The following is a 17148-nucleotide window of genomic DNA, read 5'->3' as shown; positions in this document are numbered from 1 at the left end:
AACAAATATGCTACCTGTATAAAGCAGGTAAAGCCGAGGAATGAGGACACAGTGTGTCTCGTTTCCTTTCCAGATTGCCTCTGTGTATGATTTATTTAACATCATGTATTGTAACAGTCACATAAGCACAATGCATATCGTTTTACCTCATCACAGTTTATGTAGTTCAATTTCACTGTTTGCAATTCAGCCTTTAAATCACTAACATACATTTTCTCTCATCTTCTCTTTTCTAATCACATATTTAAATTTGTATCAATAAACAGTTTCTGGAAATACATGACATTTTCTGTGTCCATTTCACAGTATAAACTGGTTCAAAACACTGTTTTCATATGATGTAGTTTTACAGTGTATAAAACACCTTTAAATACAATAGACCACTGAAATGTGTATCCAAACAAAGTGCTGGTGTTACATTTTTAAACTTAGATATACCTGGAAACAAGTTTATGAACAAAGATAAATTAAATTTGTAACCATAAGTATTTCAATCTAAACAAACGTACATATCCATATAAAACATACATAATTCGCGACTAGCTGGGGAACACATCATGTACAGAAGTTTTAATCTCGCTTAATTCCACTTTAACTAGTGCAACTGCAGACACGCTGAGACCAAAATGGCGTCCGCGCAGGAAAACTTTGAACATATTAATGTTTAAACATGAATAACTCATCAAACCAGATTACAAACTTCACAGAGAGACTCGCACTTATAATATCTGTCAATATAAGGTAACATTTCATGGTGCATTAACCGTTTACCGACCTTTATAAAGCAAGTAAAGCAGAGGAATGAAGACAACCTGTGTCTTGTTTTCTTTCCAGATTCCCCCTGAGGAGACAGCAGCAATTGCGCTCCCTAACCATTCTCTCATTCCCTAACTCATGAGAACACAAACGTTACCCCCCATTTCCAATATAAATGGAACATAAATATTTTATTACATGTTGGGGAAAGCCAGTGGTGGTTCTAGACCAGTTTTAATAGGGGGGCCAGGTTGGGGCCGGCTTTTTTGTTAAGGCCCAGACGTCCAACTGCCTTATCCGACCACTCTCTGACCACTCCGTTGCCTCTTGTCTGACCCGTTCGGCAGAAAATTTGCATTGAACACACCGCTTCCACGTGCTGCCTACCACAGTAGTGTGTACGTTCTGCGCTTGCGCGAGATGCAATAAGCGAGTGGCGCTTGTGTTGTGAGTTGTCAACGAGAACCTTATGCACGCAACTCTCTTTACTTTCGATCAAAACAAAATTAACTATTTCCGATAAAAAACAGCTGCATACTAAACATGCAGCGAGGCATTACCAAACTTACACAAATTAATTCGTCCTGAACGGACGTAACAACTAGTTTGGTGCCAGTACTGCAAAACATGAAAACGGGGAATGACGGAACGGAGTGCATAGAAAAACAAAGCGCAAACAGTATTCCGCCCCTCCACACACCGCGCTGATTCGCCAGCACACCGCCAATCAGAACGGCCATTCAGCTGGCACACAACCAATCAGAGGATCCAATGGCTCAGACGTCCGACGGCCCTCCTCCTCAGACTTCGCATGCTCAGTCGGATCCGACAACGTCCGCGCGGCTCCGAAAGCTTCCGACAGAGCCGAACACACCAAACATATATGTTCCCGACCTCGTCCGAGTCTCTCCAAACGCTTCAGATGTCCAACGGTTGGGCTGGTGTGTTCCTGCCTTTAGGGGGCACATACAACCCGGAAAAAAGGATAAATCCCTCATTCAGACAAAACAGTGTTTACAATTTCAGCAATTTTGATTGGGTAGTAAACTGCTGAGACACTTTATTTCAGCCTTTCCCTTCAGAACAAAATCATTGCAAGGAATCTGTCATTGTATTATTGATGCAGACTCCCTGTCAGGGGGGCCACAGGGGGGGTCCAGACTCAGAGTTACGGGGGCACTGGCCCCTGTTGGCCCCGCCCCCTAGAACCGCCCCTGGGGAAAGCCCATGGACGTTCAAGTCCAACATGGTCGTGGGTTAGCGTGTTGTTATCACACCGTGAGTGAAACGGTGAGTCGCCCCAGTGATTTAGCTAGGTTGATGGCACATTGATGAGTGTCTTTCAAATAAATACACGGCATAACTCCGGAGTTAACGCATAATCAATTATTACGTGTGTCTAAGTCTTGCTGCTGCTCGCTACAATATACAATAACAACATTAATTGTGATACTCATTGAGGAAATCTTACCACCTACATGTGGTCACCCTGTTTTAGGTGCCACACATTGCATCCACTATTGCTGCGCAGCATTTCATTTATGATTTCTTTGAGCCGCGGATAAGTGCTCAGAACATCAGGAAGTTTGAGAACTTCAAGAAAAGCAGTCCAGCTTTCTGGTCCAGTCTTCAAAATCACGTGATCAATCAGGTCAGTGACAGTTTCTTGCGGTGTTGAGGGAGACTTTTCCTTTATATTCTGATATTGTCTGTCTGTGATGATCTGTTTGGCATGTGCATGTTGCAGAATATAGGAATGATCGGCACTCAGACAGTTGATGAGTTCCACCTTGTGTTCAGTGATCATTTTCTTAGCAGAGCTCTGTAAAAGACAGCAGGTTCTGAAGATGTTACTTGTCGCTATTGTAGGACAAAGACTTGGAAATAAATGACTTATTTACTTTTATTTGCAGATTTAGATTATAATTACAGGAAAAAATTAAAACATTTTGTGACTTTTATTTAAAGTGACTACGAGGAACATAAAATTACATATAAATACATCACAGTACTGATCCATCCTGTGGTCTTTCTGTCACTCGCTTCTAAAACAAATGCATGCACTGCCAGCAAGTGCTAACAAAGATCTTTACAACAGATCATAACACTTTTGTCCAAAGGGGCGCTGGAATCAACAGAAAGTCACGGTTCCTTGTAGTCACTTTAAGCAAGATTTTGAATTTACTTATAACAGAGTATTTCTACACTGTCATATTCCTACTTTAATGAATATTATAACCTTGAGTCTTGAATTGTAAACTAACAAACACCTTTTTATTTGAATACAGTATCAAATTTGATCTGTCGACAGTTTGTGTTGAGATTTTAAGGTCAAAACTCACACTTGTTGTTTTTATCTTCTCGTCACAGGACACCTTGTGGTCTCCAGAACATGATTTTGTGTTGGCAGCCTTTTTTAAGCTGCTTTCCTGTGTGTTGTGCATAAATTCCAAATTAGATCAGCAGGCTCACATCACATTAAAATACTAAGTTAGGACTTTGAGTTTTGGCTGCTTACCTCACTGTAGGTTGTACCATGGTTATCATTCAGTGAGAGTAAGTTGAGATCATTTGCACCTCCCTGATCATACCGGCTATAATGACATCCCTGTAGTGCTGTGGCACATTAAACACACACTGATTATATACATATATGATCCATATGTGGCTTTGATTTGAATAATGACATACATATTTAGCAATCTGTTAATATTACACCTAATTTAAATCTTCATGTTCTTAGTCCTACCTTTGTACATGAGTAGATAGACAGTCTTGGAGCTGATGAACAATAATGTATTATTATTTGTATAGAACAAAAAAAAAGGTGATGACATTTGGTGAACACTGCTGGATAAATCCCTTAATGTTATTGGTAACCCCCCCCCCCCCCCCAAAAAAAAAGCTTTAAATCATACCTGAATGTCCTGGATGTTGCAAATGGCTGTTCTTCAACCTGCATGGTTTGACAAAAGCAAACCAATGTCAGCAAATGTCTTTTTAATGTTGATCTTTCTCTTGTTATGTTTTGAATGTGAAACGTCTTAATGGAACAGATTAAGTTAAATCTTCCTCACCAGGGGTGGTTCTAGGGGGGGGGCCAACAGGGGCCAGTGCCCCCATAACTCTGAGTCTCGACCCCCCTGTGGCCCCCCTGACAGGGAGTCTGCATCAATAATACAATGACAGATTTCTTGCAATGATTTTGTTTTGAAGGGAAAGGATGAAATAAAGTGTCTCAGCAGTTTACTACCCAATCAAAATTGCTGAAATTGTAAACACTGTTTTGTCTGAATGAGGGATTTATCTTTTTTTCCCGGGTTGTATGTGCCCCCTAACAAAAAAGCCGGCCCCGACCTGGCCCCCCCTATTAAAACTGGTCTAGAACCGCCACTGTTCCTCACCTTGCTGACATAAGCATCATCACACTCATACCAGGTGTTGTCCTCAGACAGGACGGTGGCTGTGTAATGTCCACCTCTTATACTGCCCATGTGATTCACCATCCCATACAGTTTGTATGTCTTGTTCTACAATGAAGAACACAGTCAGGGACATGAAATGGTTTTAAAAATAATTTACAAGAACAACATTCAAATATAAATGTAGATATATATAAAAAAATCTTTCTCACCTTCAACTGTAATTCACATGGCACTTCCACACAGCGGTGTGATTTAAAATGTGACCTGGTGTTGTAGTCAAAGTCAAATCTCTTGAGGTGAAGAATCAAGATCTGAGGAGAGTCCACCAGCTCACATTCCTACATAGCACAAGTAACGTTATTCAAACTATCCTTCAATCTCCGCATCTATCAGTATATAATCTCGCATGCCTACAGTTTGTGTTTTCATTTCAGGGTCAAAACTCACAGTTGTTGCCTTTGTTTTCTGTTGACATTTGTTGCAGTGCAACTTGTTGTTTCCTATTAATGCTTTAGTCCAGAAGGTCCTTTGGATGACCTTTTCCTTAAGAAAAACAAATGTTGTAATAAATTCTAAATCAAAATCAAAATACTCACATCACATTAAGATACTGAACAATAAGTCTGAACTCTGTCTGCTCACCACACTGCAGGTTGTATCAGGAGTATCTTTCAGTGAGAGAGGGAGAGTCCGGAATGGATTGGTCTGTGCATTGATGATGTGGCCTTTGGAGCACTTTGTTGTGTCTCTCAGCTGTCCTCGGAGAAGCTTAAAATAGAAATGTAAATTACAACACAGCATTCTGATTTGTTCTCCTGTAAATAACATTGTATACTTAATAAGTGCTCACCTCAGAGGCCTGTGGACTGATCTGATGTAAAATCATCTTCAGACATTCAGCTGCATCACATTGTTCATAAACTGCAAAATGACACATTATACTGAATCTAATATAGCAGTTTCATCAAAGCTTCATATTACTGTCCATTTTTAATCCCAAATGTTGCCGTGATGTTTTCTGTTCCACATGTTGTTTCTTTCAGACCTTGAAAGATTTTTCTCAGCTGAAGATCTGTTTGTGATTGTGAATCCAACCTTGAGGGAAAGACGGGTTTCTCAGTAAGTTATAAGTATGCCATGTCATAATATGCGCAGTGATGGAATTTTGCAAGCATGAGTTGCGCATATACACCCAAATTAATCCGTTTATAAGAAAATGGTCCATGTATACGTTTTACAATAGGTTTCCTTGACATTTAAATTGAGTCTTTTACTTCCATTTGCTCCAGATGAAAAAAGCAGCCGTTTCAAACCTGTCATGGATCTCAGTGGTCATGAAGAGAACCTGCAGGACACTGTTGAGGTAACATGTGGCTCCCTGATTGTACAGGCCATGATGACGTCTCTGTGGTGGAGTCACTTGTGGAGAAATACATTCTGTCATCACTCAATCATAAAAAAAAAAAGACTTTGATTTTTGTGTAGTTAAAGTTCCAATTAAAGACAGATAATTCTGTGCCTCCCCATCTCAACTGCATATCATTGTCCTCAGCCTCAGTCCTCCGTCTATCACTTCAGCCACACTCTCTTTGAGCGCTTTGTTCTCTCTCTCTCTCTGTCCCTATGTTCAACTATTGCTCTCTTCTCTGAGGCCTGTTGATTTCCTCTCACTCCTCAGACCTGTCAGACCATACGCTGTCCAACAGATGCCCTCTGACCTTTTCTCCTGACTCAGTGCCACTTCCAGCCAGTCCCTCCTGCCCTGCAGTCTCCTGATATCACTTTGTACGCAGTTTCCATTTATGTTTATCATACTGCAAGACCCTTCTCATATTGTTCTCCTCTCCTCCACCCTGTGGGTCATTTTGCATTCTCATCTGTCCATCACCAATGTCACTGTGTCCCATCTGTTTCTGCTCTTGAATAGTGAAAGTAAGATAAACTATCACCCAACTCCCCAGAATAAATGTTTACAATGTATGTTTTTTAAAAACCACAGATTTGTTCAAACTTGATGGTTTATCTGGATCTGTCACCACAAACACAGCTGGAAGATGTTTCATCAAAAATACTCTGTATGTAGCTCCACCACCATCCCATCCACCTTCTGATAGGAAAATCAGTTCATAAACATATACAGACACACATATGACACTGTGCATATGTCATTATGGTTCATATGACACGTAGAAATTTGAACGTAGGTCTATCAGTGGTTTGCAGAAAAAGTAAACTGCCAACATTTAATCTGGGGACTGGGCTGCATGCAATTGAGCAAACATCAATTTGAAAAAAAAATATATATATATATCAAATATTAATTTTGTTTTATATCACCCAGTGATCTGCAATCGCTCATTTAATCACATCTGCTTACCTCGTTTCTCTTTCGCCTTTGCGTCCTCATCTCCACGTCCTCTACAGGATTTACTTTCTTCCATCTCATTGGTTTCCTCGTGTTTTCATGGTTCATCCTGAAAAGAACGGGTCCTTCATTTTTAAGTAAGCAAACTCAGTTGCTTATATGTGCAGACATATTCACAAAGTAAATAAAGTGAATAAAACAAACTTGAGACGTTTTATTATAAAATGAATTATGTAGCCTGCCTAAGTGATACTTTATTTTAACTGTAATATCGAGACAATATCACAAAATATGATTCTCAGTGAGCACTTCTCCACTGCAAAGACGTTCACAACTGGTTCAAAAGTGAAAGTTTCGCCAAGACATTAATTAAACGTTCACTTCTAGACCATATTTTACTGCGGTTTGCAAAACTGGCTTTAAACTGAGACATTTTAATGTGGTTTCTTTTAGTTTGGCTCCAAGTTGATGATATTTTTTAATTTTCTAGATGATACAAGTTTTTTTTTAGAGCAATAAGAAAAATATGTCTTGAACAAGAGTCGAATCTCATTACCTGATTGGCCACCACTGAAACCCCATTGTCGATGAGGGCAGGTAGTCTTACCTGCGCATGCGCCTTACAGCAATAAGCGCAAGGTATTATTTTACATGTAAGATGTAAAAAAGTGCTGTTATCGCGATGTCCTGGAAGCTTTTTGTTAGCAGTACAGACACTCTGTAGTTCAATGTCCATGATATTATATATCTTAAAACGAATGACGTCTTTGTGAAGACCAGATTTCACATGTATGACTTCATAGAAAAACCTTCACATCTATCTCTCTTGTCTTTCTTTCAGCCTACAAATTAACACTCTAACAAAATAATTAGCCGACACAAACGTGTGTTTAATTGTGACACGATAATGTTGTAACCGCGTTTCAGACGGTTGAAAAGACTTTCAGAAACCGGAAATGAATAGGCCACATACAAGCTACCTGTAGGCCTGTGGTTGAACGCAAACAAATAACAATTAAACAAGATAACCTATTTGAGGCTGTTTCTAGTGCAAGCGAAAACGAGAGGTACAGAGACGATGCTTACCGTGTCCATAGTAAATTCCGTCAAGTAGAGAGGAGGCTGTCAAACACACAGTCACTTTCGTTTGTCTCACAGCGCTGTCTGTCTGTCAGAACTGTCGTCATGATCTTCTCTGACAAACATGTACCAACCTGCAACCTGACATGCGCATCTTACATTCCTGTGTGGGTTATGTTTATTGCCACCTTGATCTACAATGATTGTGCGTTTAATAGGGCGCACTATGTAGTTTTGGAGACGACCTTCACTGACTGTTTGTTATGTCCATGCATGGACATAACAAACTATTTAAACACACTATCTTCATTTCCATGACTGAATAAACTGAATAAACAAACTGATCTTAAAGGACAACGCAGTTTCATACTGTTTATGGTGGACCCTGCCAGGGTCCGCCATAAACAGTATGAAACAGAAAGGTGGCAGGGTCACCCTGCCACCTTTCTGGCTTCAAACAGTGTACTGTGACAAAGACATTTGGACACGAGGTTCTGAGAGAGGAGAAAAGCAATGGAGCAGGTTGGAACGACAGGTGATGAGAGAGGAACATGATATTGATTCATTATTAACAGAGGTGTAAACCCACGGTAAGGGCCGTGGCTTCCGTTTATGCCACTGAGTTCATGTCCTAGGTATTTTTTTTCTGTGTCTTTGATATCTTAATACATATTTTTGGTAAGACGCTATCATATCTATCATATCATTAGAATAAACGACTGTAATTAACAGTTAATCAAACTTTAACAGTTATTCAACTGTTAAGAAGCAGTGTTTCAGGATTTATTAGCAATTAATTATTGATGTTCCTAATACTTTGGGATTGGCAGATAACATATATAGGATATATAATATATAACTGATGTATTTTTTTTTACTTTTACTTAATACATGTTTTATAAACCATTTTTTTGTCGTTATTCTTAACGGTAAAATAATTAATGATGGTATGGTAATGCTTATTATGTTATTATAAGTGTTTCCCATGTGAATACTCTTATTTTGCACATTTTAGATTTACATTCAAATTTTATTCTATGTATTCTAGTTACACCTTTTCAATCTTGTCTTTAGGCATATATATTATGTTATTTTTCATCATTCTTAAGTTATTTTAGATGTTTAAGTTTAAATACATTTGATTATTTCAAGTCAAGACTGGCCATAGTTGTTACTTATCTTATTCTTCTGTCCGTATTTGAGTCCAATTTTTATCTACGTGCTGGCACTAATATTATTTCCTAGGTATTATAGTTCTTGTCAAAATGCAGAGAAATGCTCAGATTTATGCTAAAGTTTTCAACTTTTTCTCGATGTATGGGTGGAGGCATGACCTCAGTATTTCTATAATTCTGGCTACGGCCCGGCTCACAAAAGAGTCAGCTAAAACAACCAGGGGAAAGACTGACTGAAGGACTGAAGTGTTGGATTTTGCTCAGATGGACAGTAAGTAAGAACAATGACCAGAAGGTGGCGCCATTGTCCAAGAGTTTAATGGTGTGTGTGACGTTCGGAGTTGAAGTGGAAATGTTGTTCAGCCAGTGAAAGCAGCAGCACCACCTCCATCACCCCAGGATGTAGTTTCAAAAGGCCAGTTTGAGTGAAACTGTAGCCGTGTCTCAATTCAGGGTCTGCACACTTCAAGGACCTGCCCTTTGCGGTCTCACTAAGTGAGTGTACTTAAGTGCGCCCTGCAGGCAGCGTTAGCCTGTTGTGAAATGGGACGGTCTACCCTTTGCAGCATTTCCTGGTTGCGTCACCAGGTGTTCCCGCCTCTACTCGTACGTCACTATTTCTGCAGCCAGTGGCGGTTCTGGACCAGTTTTAATAGGGGGGCCAGGTTGGGGCCGGCTTTTTTGTTAGGGGGCACATACAACCCGGAAAAAAAGATAAATCCCTCATTCAGACAAAACAGTGTTTACAATTTCAGCAATTTTGATTGGGTAGTAAACTGCTGAGACACTTTATTTCTGCCTTTCCCTTCAAAACAAAATCATTGCAAGAAATCTGTCATTGTATTATTGATGCAGGCTCCTGTCGGGGGGCCGACAGGGGGGTCCAGACTCGGAGTTACGGGGGCAATGGCCCCTGTTGGCCCCCCACTAGAACCGCCCCTGTCTGCAGCCCAGGTCCTCGAAAGTGACAAGAAGAGTAAAATGTGACTGTCAGATCTGTTTGAGATTCAGGAATATCTGATTTCCTTTTAATCCTCCTGCTTGTGGAGGAAGAGGAGAAGCGGCCCTGGTTTATCTCCGGCTGAGAGGACCGTGGAGAGGTAAACCTGTTATTGAACCCACAGTAATGTTATCAATATTATCAATATTAGCTAGCTAACAGTTTGGGGTCATTAACATACAGATACATTACGCTCATGCTGACATATAAACTGCTGATCGCCACTTCGGGTTTTATTTAAATTTTAAAGGCGTTATTCCTATTTAAAGTGTTTGGTAGATAGTTTTGTTTGTTGTAATGATTTATTATCATTATAATTGAAATTGCCTCTTTCTTAAAACATTCTTAATGACATGGCAGCTGTCGATCGAATCAGAACTGCAGACCCAGTTGATGGACGATGTGGTGGACAGAGGAGACTGGACCCCCAAACACCCTGAGTACCGACCCAGATGATGTCCCGTTGACACCATCCAGCCCAGCAGCACTGCAGGGTCTCCTGCTTAGCCTGTTACTGTACATCATCTCTAACTGTTTTAATATTGTTTTCAATAACAATTGTTTTTGTTAATAGTGAATAATAATCTGTTAATAGTTATTTATGCTGTAATTTTGTAAATAGTTGTAAATGCTAAGACCTTCAAAATAAAAGAAAACATTAAATCCCTTGTTGTCCCTGAAAAGTCGCACTTGATGCCGTTTGCTTTTATAAATTGTACTTAAGCTGTAAATACTGAATGGAATAGACAACATGTAACAATAGAACAATATTTTATTTAATGAATTATATAAAATGAACAATTATGAACAAATAATATAAGAAGAACCCATACATTAACTAAATAACAACAGCTATAATGTAAGGATTGTCCTCTGGAGCAGAGAAGAGCCTCTCCATCCTCTCTGCAGCCTCATGTCCTCCTTCATCCTCCCTCCTCCTCTTCCTCCTCTGTTTGCTCCCTAAAACACAATGAAATGTAAAAGACGTTTTGTGTTACATCAACAGACAAAAGAGATCTAATACAGCAAAAAAATATCTAATCATCATCGAGGATAATAATATCCTAATTATCGAGGATAATCCTAAACTTAGCTCTTTATGCAATTCTAACGTTTAACTAGACTTTACAGTGTTATGGTCTGAAATAAAGCAGGGATCACAGCCTGATCTGAATCTGTTCATCTTGGTCCATTTATGTACATGAAGTAAAGATAGTATATAACATCTCTACTTTCACAATAACATATAAAATACATGTCAACCTCTGAACGTCTTACGTTTGAAAGTGAAGGCTTTTAAGGCTTTACTTCCAAAGGGATCAAGCTGAGCATTACCAACGTATTTCAACTGAAATGTGGAGGTTTTAATGTCCCTTCAAGTTTAACATATCTGGCGTTGGATGTTCAAAGGAGTAAAATACGAGTATAAACCCAATACTTACATTTAAATACGAGATCTGCGCCACTTGAGGTCGCCATTATTTATTTATTTATTTCTTCTCTTCGGGCGCGCGATGAATCTTGGGATATGTGGGACCAGGGGTGTAGTGGTCGGGGGACGCGGGGGAACGGCGTTCCCCCAGTCTTTTTGACGAGATTCTTTCTTTTTTTTTTTTGGCAAGAATTTTTCTTTTATTTGTCTAATACATTTTTTTAAACATTGCCTTTGTTATCATTTTCGCTATAGTATAGCTTCGAATAATGTAATAAAACATACTGCAATTCACAAATATTAATAAAATATTTATTGTGTCACTGCGGGCGCGGTCACGGCAGGATTTGAAGTCTGTGTGAGGTTTCAGTGCCTATATGAGAGAGGAGAGAAGCAGCGCCGTCTCCTATTTGCAATGCCATACGTCTATACTTCAAGCATTCATGCAATTATTAGGACAATAATTCGTCACTTTTTGCCGTGGGGCCAAAATGTGCATTATTTTGAATCTGTGTGTCGAGAAGCGCCGTGTGTGTGTGTGTGTGTGTGTGTATGTGCAGGGCCGTAGTCACCATTGAGGACACCGAGGTCATGTCCTCGGTATTTTTTTCCTTAAGTTTCTTTTCATTAAAACCGAAAGTAAATAGGGTCGCGATGTGACTGCAGGTCTATTTTTAGATCGGCAATTAAATGGATCAGAGCACAGATGCAACGTAGTGGTAAGAGGCTGCATCAATCCACGTTATCATTTGATGCAGCATGTTTGGATGGATAAGTAATAATGTGACTAAACATGGCATTAAAATATTAGGTCATGACTCAGTAGTATACTTAGACTTACATGATATTTGATTTTAAAAATTCAACAGAGGATGAGACAGGAGAGAGATGAAGAGGTTGAAGGGACAGAGACAGGAGGAGAGGAGAGAGTCACTGCTCTGATGAAGAAAAAGGTAAGCTATGGTATTACTGTACTTATTGTTACCTATATGCGTTCTTCATTTATGAGCAGTTTTGAGTCAACTGATTTGATGTGGGTTAAATGTGTATTCAGTGAATTCAGAATCATTGCAGAAAAGAACTCCACCTTTATCATCTCTCTCTCTCTCTCTTTTTCTATCTCTCTCTCTCACCATAGCTTATACCAAACACTTAATGTATACAGTTACAGGTCATCTTAGTTGTTGTTTTTGGTGAGGCAGCAACACCACAGACACACACACACACACAAACACAAATAATTCAGTTACAGTTTTATATATATATTAATTTTACGATTACAGTAACACACTGATACAAAGACACACACTGAACAGTTTTGCCTATGTTTATGTTGTGTGTGTGTGTGAGAGAGAAGGAGAGCCATCTAATTGCAACGATATATGGCTCAAGCATTTGCAACTTGGGTCTATCCGGGTGACCTAATTCAAATAACGTGTGTTTTTTTGGGGGGGGGGGGGGGGGGGCGAGTTCCCCCAGTGATAAAATCCCCACTACACCACTGTGTGGGACCACGAAGTGTAGTAGTGGTGCACACTCGAAAAACAGGTAAAAGGAGTGCGCATTTGTGGGGTGCATTATGAGAACACTTTGAATTGGGACACCCTTCGCCACGGAATAGTGACGTAATCGCACTTCAAATGCGCACTCGAAGTGTGCAGACCCTGAATTGAGACACAGCTATAGTCTTAGTGGTCATAGTTTTCAGTGGGATTGAAGACTTTATGTCCATGATACATTTACTCAGTGTACAACATTTTCTAAATTCTTATTCTCTGCGTTGTTGCTGGGTATTCACATGTCTGTGTCTGAGGTATTTGATTTATTACTATACGTCTAAAAAACAACAGTGCTGCGAGAACTCAAACCCTTTTTTCTAACATTACAGTAATAATGTCACGAAAATGTAATGATCCTCCAATTTTAAATGAAACACTGAAATATCACACAACTGAATAAGTGCTTTTATTGTGTCACATGATGGTCAGTCACATTCATTTCATCTGGTTTAATAAATGGAAGACAATGTTATTCATCAAGTGAGTAAATATGACTCAACAGAATTGTACCATCCCACTTTTAGAAACGTGATTATTGCCTTTTTTGTGTTCTTGATTATATGATGAGGAGTGTTTTAAATTATTTGTCCTGTTCACCAACACTGTCAGCAGATGGAGCTTCAGGTTGCCGGTGAAACACACAATCACATAGAGGCAGTTGAGGTATCCTACTTTAAGAATCAGTTAAATTTCTGTTTGTAATAATTATGAAAATATGTCTGAACACATAGACATGATACACATATATTTGGAGTCAGTGTGACTTTCTGAGGAATTCATTGTGGATAAAAATCCATAGATCTGCCAAGAAATCACAGAAAAAAGACTCATTATGATAATAATATTATTATTATTATAATAATAATAATAATAATAATAATAACTTTACTAGAACTGCAAGCAGTTATGAATGGTGGCCAAGCCCACCCGCTCGACTCGGACCCCGTGCACTACAGAGCTCATGGAAGTTGGCCCCAAAGGATGACAGACTCGGGCAAAAGTGAGGACACAGGCCAACGTCTGAGCCGTGGTATTTACTGTAATGGGAAGTGCACCAGAAGTGCATAAGGCTGAATGCGTGCCGATTTAGATTTGTTGTACTAAATCACACCCACTTTGACCAATCGTTACTTAACTAAAGGAAAAACGCAGCAGAAGTGGGCTGGGCCTATGTCAGAAAACCTAGCTCTATTCGGCAAATACGTGTGAATGTGTTCTTTAAAAGGTGGAAGTTCAAGGCAAAAACGCATTTGCATCCGTTATCGTGCCACCTATAGGCCAATTTGCACCAAATTTGGCACAGAGCCTCTGGATGACTTCAGGAACAATTGACTTAAGTTTGATGTTGAAATCATTTAGTTTGACCGAAATATGAAACAATATGTGTTTTTCAGCTAGCAAAAAAGATTGTTTGGTTATAACTAGCAGATTTTTTGGAGTGCCAAAATTCTTTTGACAACTTTTCATCAGACACATCTCGAGATTCTATGTGCAAAGTTTCAGGCAGATGACACCTAAATTGTCGGAGGAATTAGAAAAAGTAGGTTTTGCATATGTGGCGATTTAGCACTAAATGTGCAGCAGAAGTAGGCGTGTCCTATGTCAGAAAACCCAGCTCTATTCAGGGAACATATGGATATAAGGTTTGCAAATGTGTTATTTAAAATGTGAAAGTTACAGGCAAAAACGGGATTACATCCATTATAGCAACACCTAGTGGAGTACAACTTTTGGTATGGAAGAACTGTGTCCTCTTCTTTAAGTACCATATAAATTTCAAAGCTCTCAGCATAATAGTTTGGCTGAAATTAATCTTTCTTGTTTATCTTGTAATAAGCCACGCCCATATTGACCAGTCATGACCATCTTCAAGATATGGCCTCAGTATTTGCCCTACATCATACCGACTACATTTCGTAAAAATCGGTGTAGCAGTTTAAGAGATATAAACTTCCCATATTTATAGCGCCGCCTAGTGGCTAAAATTTGCCAAATTCGGCTCATCCCTTACCAGTCTTACAGCAACCAAGGATCTCAAATTTAGTGTTAATAGCATTTAGTTTGACCGAGATATCAAACCGTTTACATTTTTATATCTAGCTACAGAAATTTGTTCGTTAATAAAATGTGCATTTTTTCCATCCATCCATCCAGCCATTTTTGTCCGCTTATCCGGGGCTGGGTCGCGGGGGCAGCTGCCTGAGCAGGGACACCCAGACTTCCCTCTCCCCTGACACTTCCTCCAGCTCTTCCGGGAGGATCCCAAGGCGTTCCCAGGCCAGCTGAGTGAGATAGTCACACCAGCGTGTCCTGGGTCTTCCTCGGGGTCTCCTCCCGGCGGGACATGCCAGGAACACCTCCCGAGGGAGGCGTCCCGGGGCATCCGAAACAGATGCCCGAGCCACCTCAGCTGGCTCCTCTCGATGTGGAGGAGCAGCGGCTCTACTCCGAGCTCCTCCCGGGTGACAGAGCTTCTCACCCTATCTCTAAGGGAGCGCCCTGCCACCCTGTGGAGGAAACACATTTCAGCCGCTTGTATCCGGGATCTTATTCTTTCGGTCATGACCCAAAGTTCATGGCCATAGGTGAGGGTAGGAACGTAGATTGACCGGTAAGTCGAGAGCTTTGCCTTTCGACTCAGCTCTCTCTTCACCACGACAGACCGATACAATGACCGCATTACTGCGGCCGCTGCACCGATCCGCCTGTCTATCTCCCGTTCCATCCTTCCCTCACTCGTGATCAAGACCCCAAGATACTTAAACTCCTCAACTTGAGGCAGGAAATCTCTCCCAACCTGGAGAGAGCAAGCCACCTTTTTCCGGTCAAGAACCATGGCCTCGGATTTGGAGGTGCTGATTCTCATCCCAGCCACTTCACACTCGGCTGCAAACCGCCCCAGGACATGCTGGAGGTCCTGGCTCGAAGGAGCCAACAAGACCACATCATCCGCGAAAAGCAGAGATGAAATCAAGTGGCTCCCGAACCAAACCCCCTCCAGCCTGTGGCTGCGCCTAGAAATTCTGTCCATAAAAATGATGAACAGAACCAGTGACAAAGGGCAGCCATGTCGGAGTCCAACATGCACTGGGAACAGGTCTGACTCCTGCTCCGGTCGTACAGGGACCGTACAGCCCTTAACAGAGGGGCACCTCCCACAGAATGCCACGAGGGACACGGTCAAATGCTTTCTCCAAGTCCACAAAACACATGTGGACTGGTTGGGCAAACTCCCATGACCCCTCGAGCACCCTGTGGAGGGTAAAGAGCTGGTTCAGTGTTCCGCGGCCCGGACTAAAAACCGCATTGTTCCTCCTGAATCCGAGGTTCGACTATCGGCCGAATTCTCCTCTCCAGTACCCTGGAATAGAATTTCCTGGGGAGGCTGAGGAGTGTGATCCCCCGATAGTTGGAACATACCCTCCAGTCCCCCTTTTTGAATAGGGGGACCACCACCCCGGTCTGCCAGTCCAGAGGCACTGTCCCCGACTGCCACGCGATGCTGCAGAGATGTGTCAACCAAGACAACCCCACAACATCCAGAGATTTGAGGTACTCAGGGCGGATCTCATCCACCCCCAGTGCTCTGCCACTGAGGAGCTTCCAGACTACCTCAGTGACTTTGGCTTGGGTGATGAATGGGTCAACCTCTGAGTCCCAAGCCTGTGCTTCCTCTATGGAAGGCGTGTCAGTGGGATTGAGGAAATCCTCGAAGTATTCCACCGCCCGACGATGTCCCCAGTCAAGGTCAACAGCCCCCCACCTCCACTGTAAACGGTGTTGGTGGAGGACTGCTTCCCCCTCCTGAGGCGCCGGATGGTTTGCCAGAATTTCTTTGAGGCCGACCGGTAGTCCTCCATGGCCTCCCCGAGTTATTGCTGCCGTGACTGCCCGTGTTGCCGCACGCTTGGCCTGCCGGTACCCGTCAGCTGCCTCAGGAGTCCCCCGGGCCAACCAGGCTCGATAGGACTCCTTCTTCAGCTTGACAGCATCCCTTACTTCCGGGGTACACCACCGGGTTAGGGGATTGCCGCCACGACAGGCACCGGAGACCTTACAGCCACAGCTCCGGACAGCTGCGCCAACCATGGAAGTGGAGAACATGGTTCATTCGGACTCAATGTCCCCAGCCTCCCTCGGGATCTGGCAAAAGCTCTCCCGGAGGTGGGAGTTAAAGATCTCCCTGACAGAAGGTTCCCAGCAGACCCTCAAAATACGTTTGGGTCTGCCAGGTCTCTCCAGCTTCCTCCCCTGCCAGCGGATCTGACTCATCACCAGGTGGTGATCAGTTGACAGCTCAGCCCCTCTCTTCACCCGAGTGTCCAAGACATACGGCCGGAGATCAGATGTGCCACG

The 17148-nt window shown here is 41.7% G+C and overlaps 2 protein-coding genes across 2 annotated transcripts in view; both read right to left on the bottom strand.

Moving 5' to 3' along the window:
* Positions 1 to 17148, bottom strand: part of LOC115590542 (uncharacterized) — a 518602-nt gene that overhangs the window by 286248 nt on the left and 215206 nt on the right. The gene's annotated exons all lie outside the window — the stretch shown is intronic.
* Positions 1960 to 6764, bottom strand: LOC115590554 (putative ubiquitin carboxyl-terminal hydrolase 50). The gene is made up of 12 exons (XM_030431951.1): positions 6559 to 6764; positions 5495 to 5600; positions 5032 to 5276; positions 4824 to 4949; positions 4629 to 4724; positions 4391 to 4519; positions 4161 to 4286; positions 3675 to 3712; positions 3506 to 3537; positions 3275 to 3372; positions 3099 to 3185; positions 1960 to 2578 (listed from the first exon to the last, which is right to left on the bottom strand). Exons 3-12 carry the CDS (start codon positions 5116 to 5118, stop codon positions 2231 to 2233), a joined length of 1167 nt encoding a protein of 388 aa, XP_030287811.1. The 5' UTR covers positions 5119 to 5276; positions 5495 to 5600; positions 6559 to 6764; the 3' UTR covers positions 1960 to 2230.

The sequence above is a fragment of the Sparus aurata genome, chromosome 10 (genome assembly GCF_900880675.1).
Source record: "Sparus aurata chromosome 10, fSpaAur1.1, whole genome shotgun sequence".
Taxonomy (NCBI): Eukaryota; Metazoa; Chordata; class Actinopteri; order Spariformes; family Sparidae; genus Sparus; species Sparus aurata.
This window is presented reverse-complemented; position numbering and strand designations above follow the sequence as displayed.